This window comes from Pelodiscus sinensis, chromosome 3 (assembly GCF_052426305.1).
Source record: "Pelodiscus sinensis isolate ZL-2025 chromosome 3, ASM5242630v1, whole genome shotgun sequence".
NCBI classification, from domain to species: domain Eukaryota; kingdom Metazoa; phylum Chordata; order Testudines; family Trionychidae; genus Pelodiscus; species Pelodiscus sinensis.
Genome location: NC_143054.1, coordinates 40,862,066 through 40,880,146, shown reverse-complemented (window position 1 = coordinate 40,880,146; position 18,081 = coordinate 40,862,066). Strand labels below are relative to the sequence as shown.

The 18,081-nt window shown below is 39.0% G+C and overlaps 1 protein-coding gene across 1 annotated transcript in view; it reads left to right on the top strand.

Moving 5' to 3' along the window:
• Nucleotides 1-18,081, top strand: part of CSMD1 (CUB and Sushi multiple domains 1) — a 1,868,278-nt gene that overhangs the window by 1,563,305 nt on the left and 286,892 nt on the right. Inside the window, exon 31 of the mRNA XM_006137767.5 lies at nucleotides 15,908-16,024. Within this exon, the coding sequence (XP_006137829.3) occupies nucleotides 15,908-16,024 (117 nt within the window). The remainder of the gene's footprint in view (nucleotides 1-15,907; nucleotides 16,025-18,081) is intronic.

The following is an 18,081-nucleotide window of genomic DNA, read 5'->3' as shown; positions in this document are numbered from 1 at the left end:
GCGGGAGCTCAGATTCAGCTGATTATCCACTAGGACCCCTGAGTCTTTCTCAGAACTACAGTTCCTGTATGTATGGAGTACATCCTTTGTTCCTAGATTTATGACCTTACATTAGCTGAATTCAATTGCTAATTGATTAGGTATGTACAACACAGACAGCAATCAAATCAGGGACCTGATCTTTTTATTATTTATATCCTCCACAAATTTAGTGCCATCTTCAAATTTTGTAAGTAATGATTTCCCCCCCAATCCATACATAAAGATCTTATACTGCATCAGACTAAAAAATTGTGTCTTCGGGACCCCCTAAAAATATAGTTTTTCAATGATGATTCTCTACTCATAATTAAATTGAGGCCTATCAGCCATTTTTGATCCACTTTAATATATTCCATGTTAATTTTGTATCATACTGGTTTATTGAGACAGATATCATGTGGTACTAAGTCAAATGTCATACAGAGTCTAACTTTATTTTATCAGCACTATAGCCTTTACAACTAGGATGGTTATCGTTAATGATATTATCCTCTTTTAATTCTTTATTGATCGAGTCCTATATCTATAGCCATTCCATGTTGCTGCCTTAGAATGATGGTAGGCTGATAGTCCTAAAGTTACTCTGGTTATCTCAGTTGCCCTTTTCAAATATTGGTACAACATTAGTTTTTTTTCCTTATTCCTCTAGAATTTCCTCAATGATGTAAGACTTGTTAAATATCAATATTAACAATCTAGATCCAGCTTTTAAAAAAATTCTAGGATGTACGCTATCTGGGCTTGCTCTTATAAAATGTGTAACTTTAGTTTAACATCCATTTTAATTACTGTTGCAATGGAAAGTATTTGGTCACTCTCATATCGTATGAATACACCATCTGTTTTCCCCAAATACAAAACAGAATCATGTATTGACCACTGTTTCCTTTCCTGCATTATTATTGACAGTTCTTTTACATTTATCTAACAACAGACCATTATTAGAATTACTTTTGTTTTTAATATACATAACATTCATTTTTGTGTTGTTTTTAATTCTTCTAGCCATTGATGTCTCCTAGTGTTCTTTTGCTTCCTTGGTCAATTTACTACACATTCTATGCATTCTCTATCGAGTTGCAATTTTCCCCTTCATTATATACTATTTCTTAGTTATTAGTTGCTTTCACGCTTAGGCAGATGTTCCTATTGGTTTAGGCAGCCTTCCATCCTCTATGGTTCACCCAGTCATAAGGCTCAGCATTCCTAGGGTGCGTCTAGACTGGCATGATTTTGCACAAAAGCTGCGCAAAATCTTGCTGCCTGTCTACACTGGCCGCGAGTATTTGCACAAGAACACTGACTTTGTAATGTACAAAATCAGTGGTTCTTGTGCAAATACTTTGATGCTCCCGCTCAGGGATAAGCAAGGGCCAGTGTAGATAGCCACGTTAATTTCTTGCGCAAGAAAGCCTGATGGCTAAAATGGCCATCGGAGCTTTCTTGCGCAAGAGAGCGTCTACACTGGGCATGGATGCTTTTTTTTTTTCCCGTTAAAAGTATTTGCACAAAATCATGCCAGTCTAGACACAGCCCTAAAGCTTTGCTGGTGTGATGAACATGCTGTAGTCTTCTCCATTATTCATGTGCCCACTAACAAACTTGTCACCATTTTCATCTGAGCCATTAACTCAGGTTTTACTTCCATTAGTTTTATTTTTTCTTAGCATCTTGATTTTGTGTTTAATAAGTCTTCTTTTTTCCCCCTTTCATCCTGACCTTTTGTTTTTAGTTTAATATAAGCCTGTCCTATGGAGGATTTGTTCCTTTTCTACTGAGACAAAGGCCATCCAAACTGTATATTCTCTTCTTCTCATATAAGATTTACCAATGTTCCAAAAAAAGCCCAAACTCCATGCCTTACACCAGTTACCTTGATAACAGTTTATTTCCAGAATCCTCTGTCTTTTGTCTTTCTTTTCCCACAGGATAGGAAAGATCTCCAGGAAGATTACTTCGACAGTTTTATCTTTTAACACTCTTCCAAGTTCCCTGAGATCATTTATTAACTGAGATGTATCCTATGAAGTGGGATCATTAGTGCAGATATCTACCATTACCAGTGGATTCATGTCCATCAACTTCAGAAGCCTATCCAATTTTAGTCACTCATCTCTCATTCAGACTCCTTTTGAGTTTCTGTGGTATCATGTGAAGCGATGGTATGAGTGCTGATGTCCAACATCACTAACTGAACTTTGTCTGCTGACTTCAGAAACAATCTGGCCTTAATCATTCATGCTATTTCAGCGTAGTGATAGAAATGTAGCCATGTTAGTCTGGTCTAGCTGAAACAAAAAACAGGACTATGTAGTACTTTAAAGACTAACAAGATGGTTTATTAAGTGATTAAAGCTCATCACCTAATAAACCATCTTGTTAGTCTTTAAAGTGCTACATAGTCCTGTTTTTTGTTTCAGCTATTTCAGGTTGACTGTGAGAAAACCACATTGCCATCTCTTTGTCTGCTTGCCCTTAGCAGAACATTTTTACATTACTTTCTTCTTAGTTCAGAAAGACCTACGAAGATAGTCTATCCTTCTTGGATGATTGGAGATCTTTATGTGTGGGCTTAACTGTTTTACAGATTGGGCTGAATAGCTATCCTCATATGTTCTGTGCAGCTATATTAGAGTTGCACTCATCACCATAGCGCCGCCTGCTAGCCATGGGAATTAGTTCTTCTGTCCAGGAGTATGCTCTTCTTGCACTGTCTTGCCCATTGTTACCTTTCTCCTTAAGGATCTCTATCACATCAGTACCCATGTCCTTCTTAAAATGGGGCATCCTTTCCCCTGGGTGCTGCCCTTTGGCAGTGCCCACCACTGGATTCATCCCCTTCAGGGGAACTAGCTATGCCTACACCTAACACTTGCTTCAGTGACCCTCAGCAGTCCTTCCAAGGGGGCAAGCTGCAGTCTGAATTGGCCACTCTCAGCACTGGCAAATGGGGGTGGACCTTCTGCCTATTTTCTCTTTGGCCCCCTTCTTTTGTCTTAGTCCCTCTCAGGCCTCCCCCATCTCATGGCCTCAGCCTAGGAGCTGGTTACGCTGGAGCTTCCCTGACTTTGTCTAGCACTGCTCTGTCCATGTACCAGTCTATATAGACAGCGAGTCCTTCTCCCTCCAGGTTGAGAGAGAGAGAAAGAGGGAGATAGAGGGGGAGAGAGAGAGAGAGACTTACTCACTCTGGCCGTGTCCAGACTCAGGGGTTTTTTCGGGAAAAGTAGCCTTTTCCCGAAAAAACTTCCCCTGCGTCCAGACTCAAGCCGCGTTCTTTCAAAATTATTTCGAAAGAACGCGGCTTTTCTTTCGATGGCGGTAAACCTCGTTTCACGAGGAAGAACGCCTTCTTTCGAAAGTTCCTCTTTCGAAAGAAGGCGTTCTACAATGTAAAGAGGCCGTCTTCGAAAGAGAGCATCCAGACTCGCTGGGTGCTCTCTTTCGAAAAAGCGGATTTCCTCTATCGAAAGATCCGCCTGCTGTCTAGACGCGATCTTTCGAAAGACGCTCTTTCGAAAGATGCTTTCGAAAGAGCCTCTTTCGAAAGAAGCCTGCAGTCTAGACATAGCCTCTGCCTTGCAGCCCTTTTTATCAGCCCTGGTTGGATGCCTTATTCTCTTTTAAGCCCTTTTTACTGAGTGCAAGACAACTACCCCACCACAGAATCTCTCCATTTCATTGCACCAGCTGGATCTCTAGAGATATTTTTTGCAGTTTCTATGATGAGAACATGGTAATGATAGAATATTTCTAGCTATGTTAAATTTTCAAAAGAGATTTTCAAAAACTCTATTCTGGGAGTTAGGTGCTTAAGTGCTTTTCAAAATCCCTCTAAAAATCTTTAAACCTTTAAAAATCTATGCCCAAGGTCACACAAGAAATATGTCACACCAGCAAATTGAACCTAGCTTTCTCAAATTCCAGCTAGTACTTTACCATTGGACCATATTTCTTCTCTATAGTTTAACTATTGCTGAATTTTAGCAGCTTGTAAACTTTTCCCAAAACCTCTATCTATCTCATAGCACTTCTTATGGAATCTGGCTTTCTTAAAGTGACCATTTGACAATCACACATAATAGTAACAATATGCAGAATGTTATAGTTAGACAAAATTACTGTACTGGTTTTATTGGAGTTGAAAATATAGAACATTTTTTCAGAGCTAACAAGCGAAAATGATTTAATTGTGTAATGCAATATATCTGTACAGATTACAGATTGTTGATTGTAATTGAAGATTAAATAAACTACTGTATGGAGATAGAGTAGCCTTCTTACATAAAATAATAATTATATAATGATAAAACATTATAATTCCAATTGGATAAAATTCCAATATAATTTTTTCTTTCATATTAGACTTTTGTTAGGAAAATTTTAAGCTCATATAATAAAATTTGTCATGAAGCAATAATGAATTCAACAGAACAATTTAAATGATGACTTGTTAAATTCAGATTCCAGTCAACCTCAGTCTGATATTTTTCTTCTGACATTTTAGCTTGATAATTTTTCAGGTCCAAGTTAAGTGAATAGCAGCAATTTCATTTTAAATATAAGAAGGAACTAATTCTATTATTATTGGACAAGGTCTTAGCGTCAAGAAAGTCTTAAGTTTAATAGATGTCACTTTTCTTGAGCTATCAGAGTCTATTTTTGATTGGGGAAAAAAAATCCGCTAGATTAACAAGCAGGCTAGAAAATGAGTTTCAGTTTCAGCCCTGCTCCAAATTTTATATGACTGGCCATCATTGTATATGGCCATATTTAACTGGAATCATTTATATATATATATATATATATATATATATATATATATATATATATATATATATATATATATATATTATGCAATCCTTTTTCCTTGCTTCTAACTTGGGCCAGAAAACTTGAGTGAGGCTACATCTAGACTCTTTCAAAAGCGGCTTTTTTAAAAGATATTTTCGAAAAAGCGACTTTTGAAAAAGAGCGTCTAGACTACAACCAGTACTTTCGAAAAAGCAAGCTGCTTTTTTGAAAGAGAGCAGCCAGGCAGTCTGGATGCTCTCTTTCAAAAAAGCACAGTTTGCATTACATAGCGCCTTTTTTCGAAGAGCACTTTCAAAAAAAGGCGCTATTTCTCGTAAAACAAGATTTTCCATGGTCTAAAAAACTGCCACATTCTTTCGATTTACTTTTGAAAGAACATGGCAGCAGTCTAGACACAGGGAAAGTTTTTCAAAAAAAGACCACTTTTTTCAAAAAGACCCTGTAGTTTAGACACACCCTGAGAGGAAGAAAGAAAGGAAGTGTGTAAGTAGATGCAGATATATAGAAATCAAAACATATAGCAATCTTTACATATAGTCATACACGTTTTATAGTCCACCTAACAAGAAAAAAAGAAAGTAAGTTGCACTTTTTATATTAGGAATGGCCAAACTTACCGACCCTCCTGCTGAAGCCCTGAGCCCCCAGCAGGCACACCTTACAAGGCTGTAGTGCATCACACACACACACACACATATATAAAAATATATATATGACAGTTAAGTGATTAAGTGGGACATCTTTTATTTTATTTTCTTTTTAAAATTGGATGGGGTCTTGAACTGAACCCTAAGAGAAGCCATTATATAAGATCTTCCTCTGATGACCAGTTTTTTCTTGAGGAAGATGTATGTTTGTTACAGCCTATTATTATAAATCTGACACTTGACAAATTGCAAGATATCTGGTATAATTAAGTCTTCTGTAGCACTTCAAAAAGGCTGTTTCTAATATTTGAATATGTTCTTATATCTGCTTAGCATTTTGAAATGTCTCTTTTGACCCCTTTTTGACAACCTTGCAGCCCTGCCTGTGGTCATTGCTCTTTAGTATTTTCTCTTAGCTGTCCTACTTTCTGTTCTGGATGGGGATTTGAAAAGCCTATATAAATATCCCTGGGTGTGTGAAAGTGCCTTATATTATTCTTTTTTCTTCTGCAACTGGATGATTTGTAGTTTTGGTGAATCACCCCCTGCAGCTTCTGAATTTCAAAGCGCATGAATCTGGTCAATATTGGAATATTGAAAAAAGGAATAATTCTACCTCTCTGCGTATATCACTGACAAGATTACTACTCAACAACATATTGACGTCCTTTCAATGTAACATTTTCAGTACCTGATTTTTCTTTGGTGGTCTCATACTATTATGTAAATATTCTTCTGGTGTCTGATACCTTTAGAATTTGTGGGGACATGTGCTTCATTTTAATCAGGAACTGATCTATTTAAGAGGACTCAAAAGAGGTACTAGCAGTTGGTATCAGAATGTGGCTGAGCTACCAATGCGTCAATATATGAAACCTTTTAGGGCAAGATCATTTCCAGTCTAGAATTATTCTAAGGAAGTGAGCATCAAAAATAAAAATAAAGTGACTTGATAATTTTTGAGATTCAGATGATCAGGAAAGTAATTATCCATTACTGACGCCAACTTAATCTATAAATAATTATTGTCTGTGATTTTTCAGAAGTGCATGGTGCTTATTATCATAGGTAGTCTCATTGAAGTAAACAAGGTGAATAGGACCGATTTATAGTAATATGTGCTATATCCAGAAGTATATGTCTGAAGAATCTGTTCCATAGTTTGCTCACTGATATGTTCACATGCATATTGATAAATAAAACAGCCATTGTGAAATTTGTAAGATATTTCACAATCTTATGGGCTTATGCAGTTCTTCAATTTTCTAGTGGTGCCATTCTGGAGATATAGAATGCTTGTGAAACTTTTATCCCTGACACACAGAGCATAATTCTGCATGACATTTCTGAAATTGCAAGTGCATGCAGGTTTTGATAGTGAGTATTATTGTGTAATAGGAGCTGAAATTGCAGCACTAGAGAGTTACTTGTCATGTGTCAGGATAGCTTTTATTTGCTGACTACCCTTATGTTGTCTAGGTCTAAATTCAGTTTTAACCAGTTGCCTTTACTTTAGAAATATATCTCCATGAACTGTGCAGATAAATCACTATGTTTTGTAAATATTTCACTACAGCTAACAAACCATTTGTATTTAGAACTGCTTGACTATTTCTGTTTTATTCTTTTGTTCAGCAGTGTTTGAAGAGGGTGGTGTCTGCACTTTTGAGTGACCTTATGTCTCCCACTGATATCTAAGGGATGACCCCAATCACTCCGCAGTTCTGTTTCACTAGCTATCATGTTGAGTTGGAACTCTGTAGTCTGTAGCCTCTTCTTTCATTGTATGGTCTTGGCATTCTCTGTAAACAGCATATACTGTTATAAATCCCCAATACTATATGCTATCTGTTGAGTTATTCCCAATTAACTCTATGTGTGGATGCTCTTATTCTGCAACCAGGCTTACATTAAGAGTTATGCTAGCCAAGGGTGCAAAAAGGCCATGTTCTTGTCCAATATAGCTATGCTAGCAAAACCTCCAATGTAGATGCAGCTTCAGTGATGGAACAGTGCTTCTGTTGACATAGTTAACATTACTGGGAAAATGGTGTTTCTACACAGATTACATAACCCCCAGTGTAGATGCAAGTTCAGAGATGGAAGAATGCCTATTTTCACATGGTTAATAGTGTTTGGGGAGATGGTGTTTCTACATTGACAGAAAAACTCTTTATTTTTGGTCTACACTCCATATGCAGCAGAGATGTATGCCAGCATAGGATCTGTAGTGTAAAAGAATTGCACATGAAGTTAATCAAAAAATAGTTCACCCACTTTAAATTGACATCTCACCTTATTCTGTATTAATTTTCATGTGTAGGCAATAGGAATATAATAGAGTAGTCAATTAGTTGATTAACTGATAAGCCAAAGCTTATCGGTTAATGCTATCAACACACATTGAAATGTAGAGCCACAGTGAGGTAGCTACGGCAGGCAGCCTGGCTCAGTCCCAGCTTGTGCCGGGTCTGGGACCTACCCTGCTGTGGCTCTGCTGCTTAAATGTAGTAGGAGCTGGGCTGTCTGCCTGCCCATCTCTTATTACATTTATACTGCAGAGCCACAGCAGTGGCGGGTAACTCCTGGACCCCTGAGAGCCAGGAGCTTTAACTTCCCTTATCAACTAATTGTGGAGTTGATAACATTTCCACTACCCGATTAATTAATTACCCTCTTCTTAATATCCCTAGCAAACAAATCTTTATCTTAGTGAATATAGATAACATTTGACTCTATCCATGTCCTTTCATTGGGAAGCTGGTTCCTCTCAGAAATCACTATGTACGGGTCTTCCTGCTATGGCAAAACAGAAATGAGCTTGGTTTAAGAATTGCATCTTCTGTGATGCAGTAACGGCTTTTAAGATCAGTACATCAGATGATTCTTTTTGTCTATATAAAAGATACACTGTTGACCAGAGGTTAATTTGAAATTTCTCAAAGAAAATGCAAAATGCTAAGAAAGCATACCTGAAAATGTTTCTGATGGAGAAATCCATATGTCCTTCCAAAGAAGGATCAGTTATATAAAAATTTTCCTGCCATTTCATTGGTATCCTCATTGGTATTTTTGTCAGATTATCTTAAAATCAGCTGGTAACAGGAACATGGCAGGAATAGAGGGAGGAACAGGAATAGGAGGTATAAAGGAGCATTCTGATTTTACCATAATTTCCTTCCTTCCCATGTTTGAAATACCTCTTAGATATTATCTTCTTCCTGCCTTGGTCCCATATGAAGCATATTGCATTCCATTTTGGGGACACATCTTAATTTGGCCAGTCACTTCTTTTCTTTTCCTTGTATGATTTTACTGCTCTTAAAGGGGCAGACACTCTTGAAATGACTCCGCTGTAAACACTTAAAATACAGTTGCTGGCCCACCTTTGGACCACTATTAGTTTATCTTTTTCTCAAGACCACTTTGTCTGCTCCCACTACTAACTGGGGTACTCCACTCTCTTATATCCAGGTTTCCCATGTTTAAAACACGGTGTATCTTTTTTCTTTTATTACGTTATTCTGCTGGAACTGATCCTGTGACATTCTTAATGCCCTCTGGAAGGGTCTGAGCATCTTCCATTCCCATTGACTTCAATGGGAATGCAGGGCACTTAGTACCACAGTGGATTGTGCCTTATCACTATAAAGCTTTCTTTTACACACTTTTTGTTTAAAAGAAAACTTTATGTTTACACCTTATGAAGTATCTTTACAAGCATCCTTGATTACAATAGAAAACTAGTTTAGGATGCTTCAGGAAGATAAATATTACTACAGACAAAGCTTTATTGTCATTCTAAATTTCTAGGTATCCTTTTAAATTCCGTCTGTAAGATTAGAAAATGAGAGGTTCAATCTATCAATGATTCTCACAAGTTTATATGATTGAGATAAAATCAAAATAGCATACTGGCAGAATACATGACAATATCGTTAATAGTGTATAGTAATTTCTATTATAACCTTTAATGTTCAGAATGTTTGTAACTAACCCATAATCATCTTCCATTTTTTAAAGTTGAAAATGTCAGCTCATTTGATTGGCTGGAATGTTACTTTTTTACCTAGTTAAAAAAAATAAGTTCAATAGATTTGCAGAGGAAACCCCCAAATGTGCTTTTGGACCTTAAAAACAAAAAGAGGATTTTAATAACATTTTGAAGCATGATCAATCTATAATATGAATCTATATTTCTGTTTCTCAAAGTGGTCTGTGAAACCACTTTGAGAATCCTGCTAACTGGCCATGCTTGTGTGTTTACTTAAAGGCGCCACAGCCAAAGAGCCTCGTGGCTCTCATTAGCTCCGTGGCTGAGGTGCCAGTAAGTAAACACACTAGTGTGGCCAGTTATTAGTTTTCCCAAAGTAGTTTCATGGACCACTTGAAAAACACTGCTCTCTATGTATTTTGGCGTCTGAAAAAATTTCCCATATAGATTATGTCACAATTTATCAGTTCAGTGATCAGCAAATAAGATATTTCCTAAGAAGGTCTGTCATTGTAGACTGTGGATTAAATAATAATTTCAATAATTATTTTAATAATACTTAGAAGATAAGTCTTTAATGGATTTCTTAAGGGTTAGCAAGAAAATAATGAGCTATAAAATGATGACTATGTTCGTATTATATCTTCTCAGAAAATGCCTCTTATTTATTTTCAACTATTATGAACATAAGCATGTCCATACTGGATCAGACCTAAGGTCCCTCTAGCATGTCTTCTGACAATGATCACTGCCAGGTGCCCCAGAGGGAATGAGCATAACAGGAAATTTTCAAGTGATCCATCCCCTTTCACGCATTCCCATATATGTGGTTGATTCCCCAACCCTTTATACAGTTAAAATATTACCCTAAAATAAATTAAACTACAATTAATTTACTTAACTAACATAGTACACTTGCAAAACATTATTTTTAGTGATTCATAGAATCCATTAGACCAGTTGTTTTCAAAATTTAGGTTGTGGCTTTATTTATCTGTGCCTCCACAGGAATGTGTAATTGTGGTTCCCGATGGCCGTGGATTGTCATTCCTGGCCAATGGCAGCTGCAGAAAGCAATGCCCAGTCCACAAAGGTGCAAATGATTGTTAAGTCCCCAATTCACATTAATTTTCAGTTGAAGTTAGTCACATAACTACTATACACACCTTTGAACCTCTATCACTTGGCTTATATTTTTCTTAAGGTAAATTAATGTTACTGAGATCTTAAAGACATGTCTCTTAATATGATATGTACAATAGGCCCTGCTGCAAATATTCTCAAGTAACTGCTATTACCAAGCATTTCAACAGCTCGTTTTACTTTGATTTACTGTAGAGATGGGCAATAAGTGATAGTTTACCAGAGATAGCCCCTGGCAGGCTGCCGGATGCATTATTTACCTGTGCATATGCAGGTATAGGCGCTGGTTGCTCCCATTGGCAACAGATTGCCATTCATGGCCAATAGAAGCTGCTGGAAGCATGGTACCTACAGATGAGCAGATAAATAAAGCATCTGGCAACCTGTCAGTGTCTAACACTGGCAAAATGTATTGGCTGGGGCAGGTGGGCTGCTTCTTGCCTACTGCTGGTTTACTGGGTCAGAATCACAAGCTCTTTGTTTGGTGACTTCTGCTTTTTCAGACAGCCACTATTGTTTATTAGTAAGGGCTGTTTCCTTGAGATTATACAAGACATCACAAGCATGTCATTATTGTATTACCTGTTACCTTGGAATTAAATGTATATTGTCTCATCAGAAAATGAAATAGAAGGCAATACATTGTATCTAATTAATTATCCTGTATCTCATGCTTCAATATTATGTTCTATAAATATAGGACAACTTTTAAAAATCAAAAGAAAATATGAACAGTATTTTAAAGAAAGAGCTGAGTGATGCAATTAGTTTGAAAAATTATCATTCATAAAGATTTTTTGTTTGTACTTATTGCCTGGTAGTGATGAACTAGTTATGTGATACTCGTCCAAGTCTATTTTGGAAATAATCTTTGTGAAAACAAAGAGGTTGTTTGTAATCTTAGGCTTTCATTTTAGGTGTGGAAAGTGGAGGCATGAAACTTACATTTCCCTCCATTTACCATACCATAATATTTGATCAATTATTGTATTAATGCCATAAAGAGTCTATTATACCTAGATTGATGTGCTGATGAAATACTATGTGTATGTGCGTGCATGTGTGTGGGGGTGACTGAGATGGATATGATAAGTTTTCAGCTACATAAAAGTTGCTATAAGCAGGGTGGAGAAAGATTGTTCTTCTTAAACTCTGAAGAGACTACAAGAAACATTAGACTTACATTGCAGCAAGGGAGGTTTAGCAAAGTGTAGGTCAAGGAGCCAGCCAGCAGCTGCCACAGGGATTAGCAAGGGAGATCTGGTGACAGCAGTGCCAGGGAAAACAAAGCAATGTCCCCAGCTTGCTCCACTCCTCTAGCTGTGTCCCTTGGGAGAGGGGTGGGACTGCCCCATATTCACCTGTCAGAAAAGGAGTGATGTGATTGGTCTGCTTGCCAAGACACTGACAGCGAGGCAGGGCGGGGATGGACTCCTGTTGCTGGTACTGGCCTCACTGGTCCTCCAGGCCACATTGCTTGAAGAAGGAGGGGAAAGGGATGGAGATGGAGCAAGGATGGGGAAGTGGCAGGGAGAGGGCAGAACAGGGGAAGGATGAGAAAGGGCCTGGGATGGAGAGGGGTCATCCCAGCCCTTCTCTGGGCTGGAGTCACATTGGATCTTAGGAAAAAAGTTCTAGCTGTCAGGCTGGTTAAACACTGGAGTACATTGTCTAGGAAGGTTGTGGAATCTCCTTCAGTGGAAATTTTTAAGAGCATGTTAGACAAATAAGTCCCAGGAGTGGTCTAGTTAATACTTAGACCATGAGGACAGATGCTCTCTGAAGTCTGTGTTCTGTTATTCTATGTCTAAATGGTCTGCAAAAGGTGACAAGGAAAATACAGGATCAGCTCCCAGAAAAGTCATTTTACTTTTCTGATCAGTCACAAATATGTGAATACCCCCACTCACAGGTCAATACCTGGAAGTTTTGTTACCATACAAATCCTTAGTTTAACACCTTTTTGTCACACTGTGTCAAATGTCATGCTGAGTGCATGCAACATTAACATAAGAACATAAGAATGGCCGTACTGGGTCAGACCAAAGGTCCATCTAGCCCAGTAGCCTGTCTGCCAACAGTGGCCAGCACCAAGTGCCCTGGAGGGAATGGACCAAAGACAATGATCAAGCGATTTGTCTCGTGCCATCCGTCTCCAGCTTCTGACAAACAGAGGCCAGGGACACCAGAATTTATAGTTTAATTCTGTTCAGCAACTTTTCAGTCTACAATTTTTGTGGTAGGAGACTGTGAAATACTGTTTGAATTTCTAAAGGGATCTGCACCTCTATATGAAATGTTGTAGGAGTTTACAAATGAGAAAAGATGGTAAACCATCTAATTATTAGTATTGGATTGAAATTTAAGCTTTTACAGATTAAATCTTTTCCTATCTTTTCCTAACCCAATCCCCTTTTTAGCCAGATAAACTTTAACAACAATAAAAATTCCTTCAGTTACCTTTTAGGGATAAAAGGAATAAAAGGAACTATAACAGCATCTAGTCTACCCCCCACCCTGCCAAGATATGTGATTCCATCTAAGGGTACGTCTAGACTACATGCCTCTGTCGCCAGAGGCATGTAGAGTAGGCTACCAGACATAGGAAAATGAAGCAGCGATTTAAATAATCGCCGCTTCATTTAAATTTACATGGCTGCCGCGCTGAGCCGACAAACAGCTGATCAGCATACCTGGGTGGTCGACAAATTCCTTTGATGGCGACACCCGCGTGTCCGGACTATTGCGCTGAGCCGACAAACAGCTGATTAGCTGTTTGTCAGGTCAGCATGGCAGCCATGTAAATTTAAATGAAGCGGCGATTATTTAAATCGCCGCTTCATTTTCCTATGTCTGGTAGCCTAATCTACATGCCTCTGGCGACAGAGGCATGTAGTCTAGATGTACCTAAGACAGATGGTTCTCCAGTCTCCTTTTGAAAATCTCCAGTGAAATTTTCACAACTTCTGGAGGCCATCTGTTTCACTGTCCTACTGTTCTTACAGTGAAGATTTTTTTCTGGGATTTAATCTAAATCTGTTATCTTGTAGTTTAACCCATTGCTTCTTGTCTTGCCCTCTGTGGCAAAAGAGAATGACTCCATCTTTTTTTTTAGGCAGTCTTTATGTATTTGAATACATCTCCTCCCTTAATCTTCTCTTTTCCAAATAAATATATCCAGATCTTTCAGCCTTTGCTCAGATGGCTTGCATTCCATCCCTTTGATCATCTTTATGACTTACCTCTGGAGCCTTTCCAGTTTCTCTTCATCCTTTCATTCGTGACCAAAATTGGACACAGTACTACAGTTGAGGCTTAACCGTGCTAAGGACAGTTGTACTATCACCTCCTGTGAACTGATTGCCTTCCCTTTATTAATACATTCTAAAATTGCATTTGTTACTTTTTTTAGCATCATCATTACATAGATGACTCATGCTGAAGCTGTAAACTACCACAACTCCCAGACCGTTCTTAGCATGCCTTAGGATTTCCCTCCTTCTGTAATACATTATTATGTATCCCTTCTTTCCATCTTCTCCTTTTAATCCCAAATGGGACCAGTCCCATTTCTCTGCCTCCTCTATGCTTAAAATATTACAGGAATATGATTTCAGCATAGCTGATAGTTATGTGATTTGAACAGTCTTACAGTAGGCAGCTGGTGGCAAAAAGTCCCATATCTGGTTCTCGGGGCATAAGAGTCATAAACTTTAAAAGATCTGCAACAAGCAAATACAGTAACATAAATAGAGATTTTGGAGCAATGAACTGTAATATTTGCAGTATTGGAACAAACATTTCTCAAGGCATTTGCTGTTGTGGTAGTAGTGGCTGAGCATGCCCATAGCTTTTCCTGTCACTATTCTTTTTCCTAAGAAAAAGTGTGTTGTTTTGTTTAAAGGACATTTGCAACTTTACAAGCCAAGAAGTTTATTCTAAAAGATAAAATGCCTTTTGAGGTACTCTGGCAACTGAAAACAGTCACTCAGGACTCAAAAACTAAGAGCTTCAACATTGTTATGCGGAAGGAATTATAAACAATAAACACAAATATGCTTGAATTGTTTAGTTCCACAGAGTGGAGAAATATTTTGTTTGCATTATGCACTGCTGTAAGGAGCACTTCCAGTCTCAGGAACCAAAACAATGTGACTATATTTTATCTAATGTCAGACCCTTTAATTTAAATAAATCACTAAAAGAAAATGTAATTTATGAGTTACTGGCTATTACTAATTCTTTGACATTAGAGTGGCAAAATTCCAGTGCAATGGTGACCTTTTAATCCTCACAAAATCTCCATATTTTGGTATTTGTTAAATGTCATAAATAGTAAAATGCTATCTAAATTATATGCAACTAAAATGAAATGTATCATCACTTGTGGTATTTAGAAAATAAAATAATTGTTATAAATGTATTTTGAATTTGATATATAGCTTTCTTTGGGATGTTTGATGTTCAAATCGAAGATATCTTAACAGATTTCATTTGATTGTCTGAATGGGGAATTGGAAAAGAGGGTTGTATATGTGTTAGATAAAGGAGATTTCTTCAGCTACATACAAAAATAAGGAGAAATGTTTCATTCTGAAAATATTTATTTGTATCATATTCTCATTTTCTGTCTTATTGTGACTATTTTCTCCTGTACATATAACTATGGCAGCCCACTTGCACAGGTTAACTGAAAGCAGGATTTGACCCTTTATTTTTAAAAGTAAAAAGTAAATTTACATAAAGCAATTTTTTAAAAGTGCCAGAGAAACAAAAAGTTACTTTCTGTAACTTCAAAGAATTTATTTAAATAAAATACCCATTCTTTTTTATTTACTGTTGATGGAAAACAGCAAAATATTTTTGACTGCAACTCTCTGGAACTAGGACTGTATTATAATCTATGTTTGGAAAGCATCTAGCACACTGTAATTGCTGATGAAATCTAAATAATAAGTAACAAGTTTTTGCTGAGATTTTATTTAGATTATACTTTGAAAAAAAGCTTTTCAGTTTTTTTTATAGTTTCTTCCAATGAAATAATTTATTTCCACAGAAATGTACAAATAAGGTAGTTGTATAAAACTCTAATTTAATAGATGCTTTGATAAATATGGTTTTCTAACAAAGACCATTGTATCTTATGCCTTAGAAAAAACAAAAATGTCAATTTACAGTTACTGAATTTTGCAGTTTTATGCTGGGACACGATGGACAGTAACAGATGGAATTAAGGATGATGCTTTTGTTTTTGTTTTGCTTTCAGCTCCATGTGGAGGCCAGTATACTGGATCAGATGGGGTAGTTTTGTCACCAAATTATCCACGTAATTATACCGCTGGACAGACTTGTCACTATTCTATAACGGTGCCTAAAGAATTTGGTAAGAGTTTGGTGTTACTGATCAATGGCTCACTAACTCATTCATTCTAAGATTGATTTTATTTACTGTTTATAAATAACTCTAAGGAAAATTAAACTTTATTTCTCACACAAAATGGACGGTAAACTTTTTGCATTATTGCAAATTGTGTAGGAAGAATATATATATATACTCTTGATGCAGGAATAGATTCAATGGTTTTCACCATTCTGTCTGCCCCAGAGTAATCAAAAGAATCCATCTAAAAATGCTCTATGTCTGTTATGCAAAAACATCATGAACTCTTTCATCATTCATCATCATAACATAATTGTTCACCCATAGTTCATGCATACATAATAAATCGGTAGGTAAGAAAAAATTATAATACATAATATAATTATAATAAATAATAGAAAAGCCAAAAGGTTATCCATGTGAAATCTCAAAAACTGTTTATAAAATAACCCCAACTAAGGGTACGTCTACACTACAACGTTAATTCGAACTAACTTAGTTCGAATTAGTTAATTCGAACTAAGCTAATTTGAACTAACGGATCTAGACTAAAAAACTAGTTTGAATTAGCGTTTTGCTAATTCGAACTAGCATGTCCACATTAAGTGGACCCTGAAGCGGGCTTAAGGATGGGCGGAAGCAGTGCCGGCAGGGCATCAGAGGAGGATTTAGAGTGTGGAGATGCTGCCTTAGGCTAGCCCAGGGCTGCGCTTAAAGGGACCCGACCCCTACCCCGGACAGACAGTTCTCAGGGGTGCCCCGCTTGCAAAGCAGTCCTGGCTTGGAGTGCCCGGAGTGCCCACACTGGGCACATCACACCATTTGGCCATCAGCCCGGCTGCACTTGCCGCAGGCTGCCATCTGGGGAGAGGGGGCAATTGGGGGGCTGCAGGAGAGCTTCCACCCCCAGAATCCTGCAGAGCCAGCCCAGTCCTCCCCATCGGGGGCTCGTACCCCATTCCTCCCTCACCTCCTTCCACTTACCCTTCCCTAGCTCCTCTTCTTGATGTACAAAATAAAGGTAACGTGTGGCCAAAACTAGAAACTCTCTTTATTTAACAAAACTTGGGGAAACTGGGAAAAGGAGGTGGGAGAGGGGAAGAGAGAGGGTGGGAGAGGGGAGGGGGAAAACTGGGAGGAGGGAGCTGAAAGGGGGAAGCAAGGGAAAGGAGGGGGTGGGGAAACTGAAGGATCAGGGGTGGGGGTCTCGCCGGGCCAGCCGCCTCCCAGCACGGTGAGGGAGGGGGCCTCGGCATCCCCGGGGGGATGGGGTGGAGGGTGCGGAGGTTGAGGTGGGGGGTGTGGACATTGAGGAAGAGGTTGTGGGGGTTGAGGAGGAAGAGGTGGGAGGGGGCAGGAATGGGAGGAGGTACAGCAGTTGGGGGGGCAGCAGGCGCAGGACCAGCACGGGGTACCATGCTCTGGTTGGTGCTCAGCCCTCGGAGCTCAACCAGCAGCTCGTGGCGGACCTGCAGGTCTTCCCGCATCTAGGCCTGTAGTGTGCGGTGCATGGCTCGCAGGGCCCCCAGGTGCTGGTCCCGGTACTCCTGCGGCCGTGGGTGCGGGAGCATGTCCCGGGTGGGGTAATGCGCCCTGCACGAGCAGCTGGTGCAGCTGTAGAGAAAGAAGAGAAGTGGTCAGTTCTCCCTGGGGACGCAGAGGATGATGCTCAGCCCCCTCACCCACTCCGCAACGTGTGGGTGACCATGTCCTGCACCGTCACAGCCGCTGTGCTTGTACAGAGGCCATGATCAGGATGTCTGGCTCTCCCCGGGACTGGGAGCTGCCCCAAGACCGCACCCATGTTCCTGTGCCATGTATAGTGTGGCCGGGGCAGTGGGGGGGAGTGGGAGATGTCCCCTGCCTCCGTGTAGAGGGGACATGTGAAGGGAAAGCATCCTGCTGGGTCCTGCCCTGGGGTTGGGAGCATATCACATCTCTTTGCACAAGCATGTGCCTATTGGGCAATGGCCCCTGGGTGTCACGCAGCTGGAGCCACCTGCCCAAGGGTGGCATGGCACATGCTCGCACGTGCACAGGTGTCTGCGTGATCCGTGGAA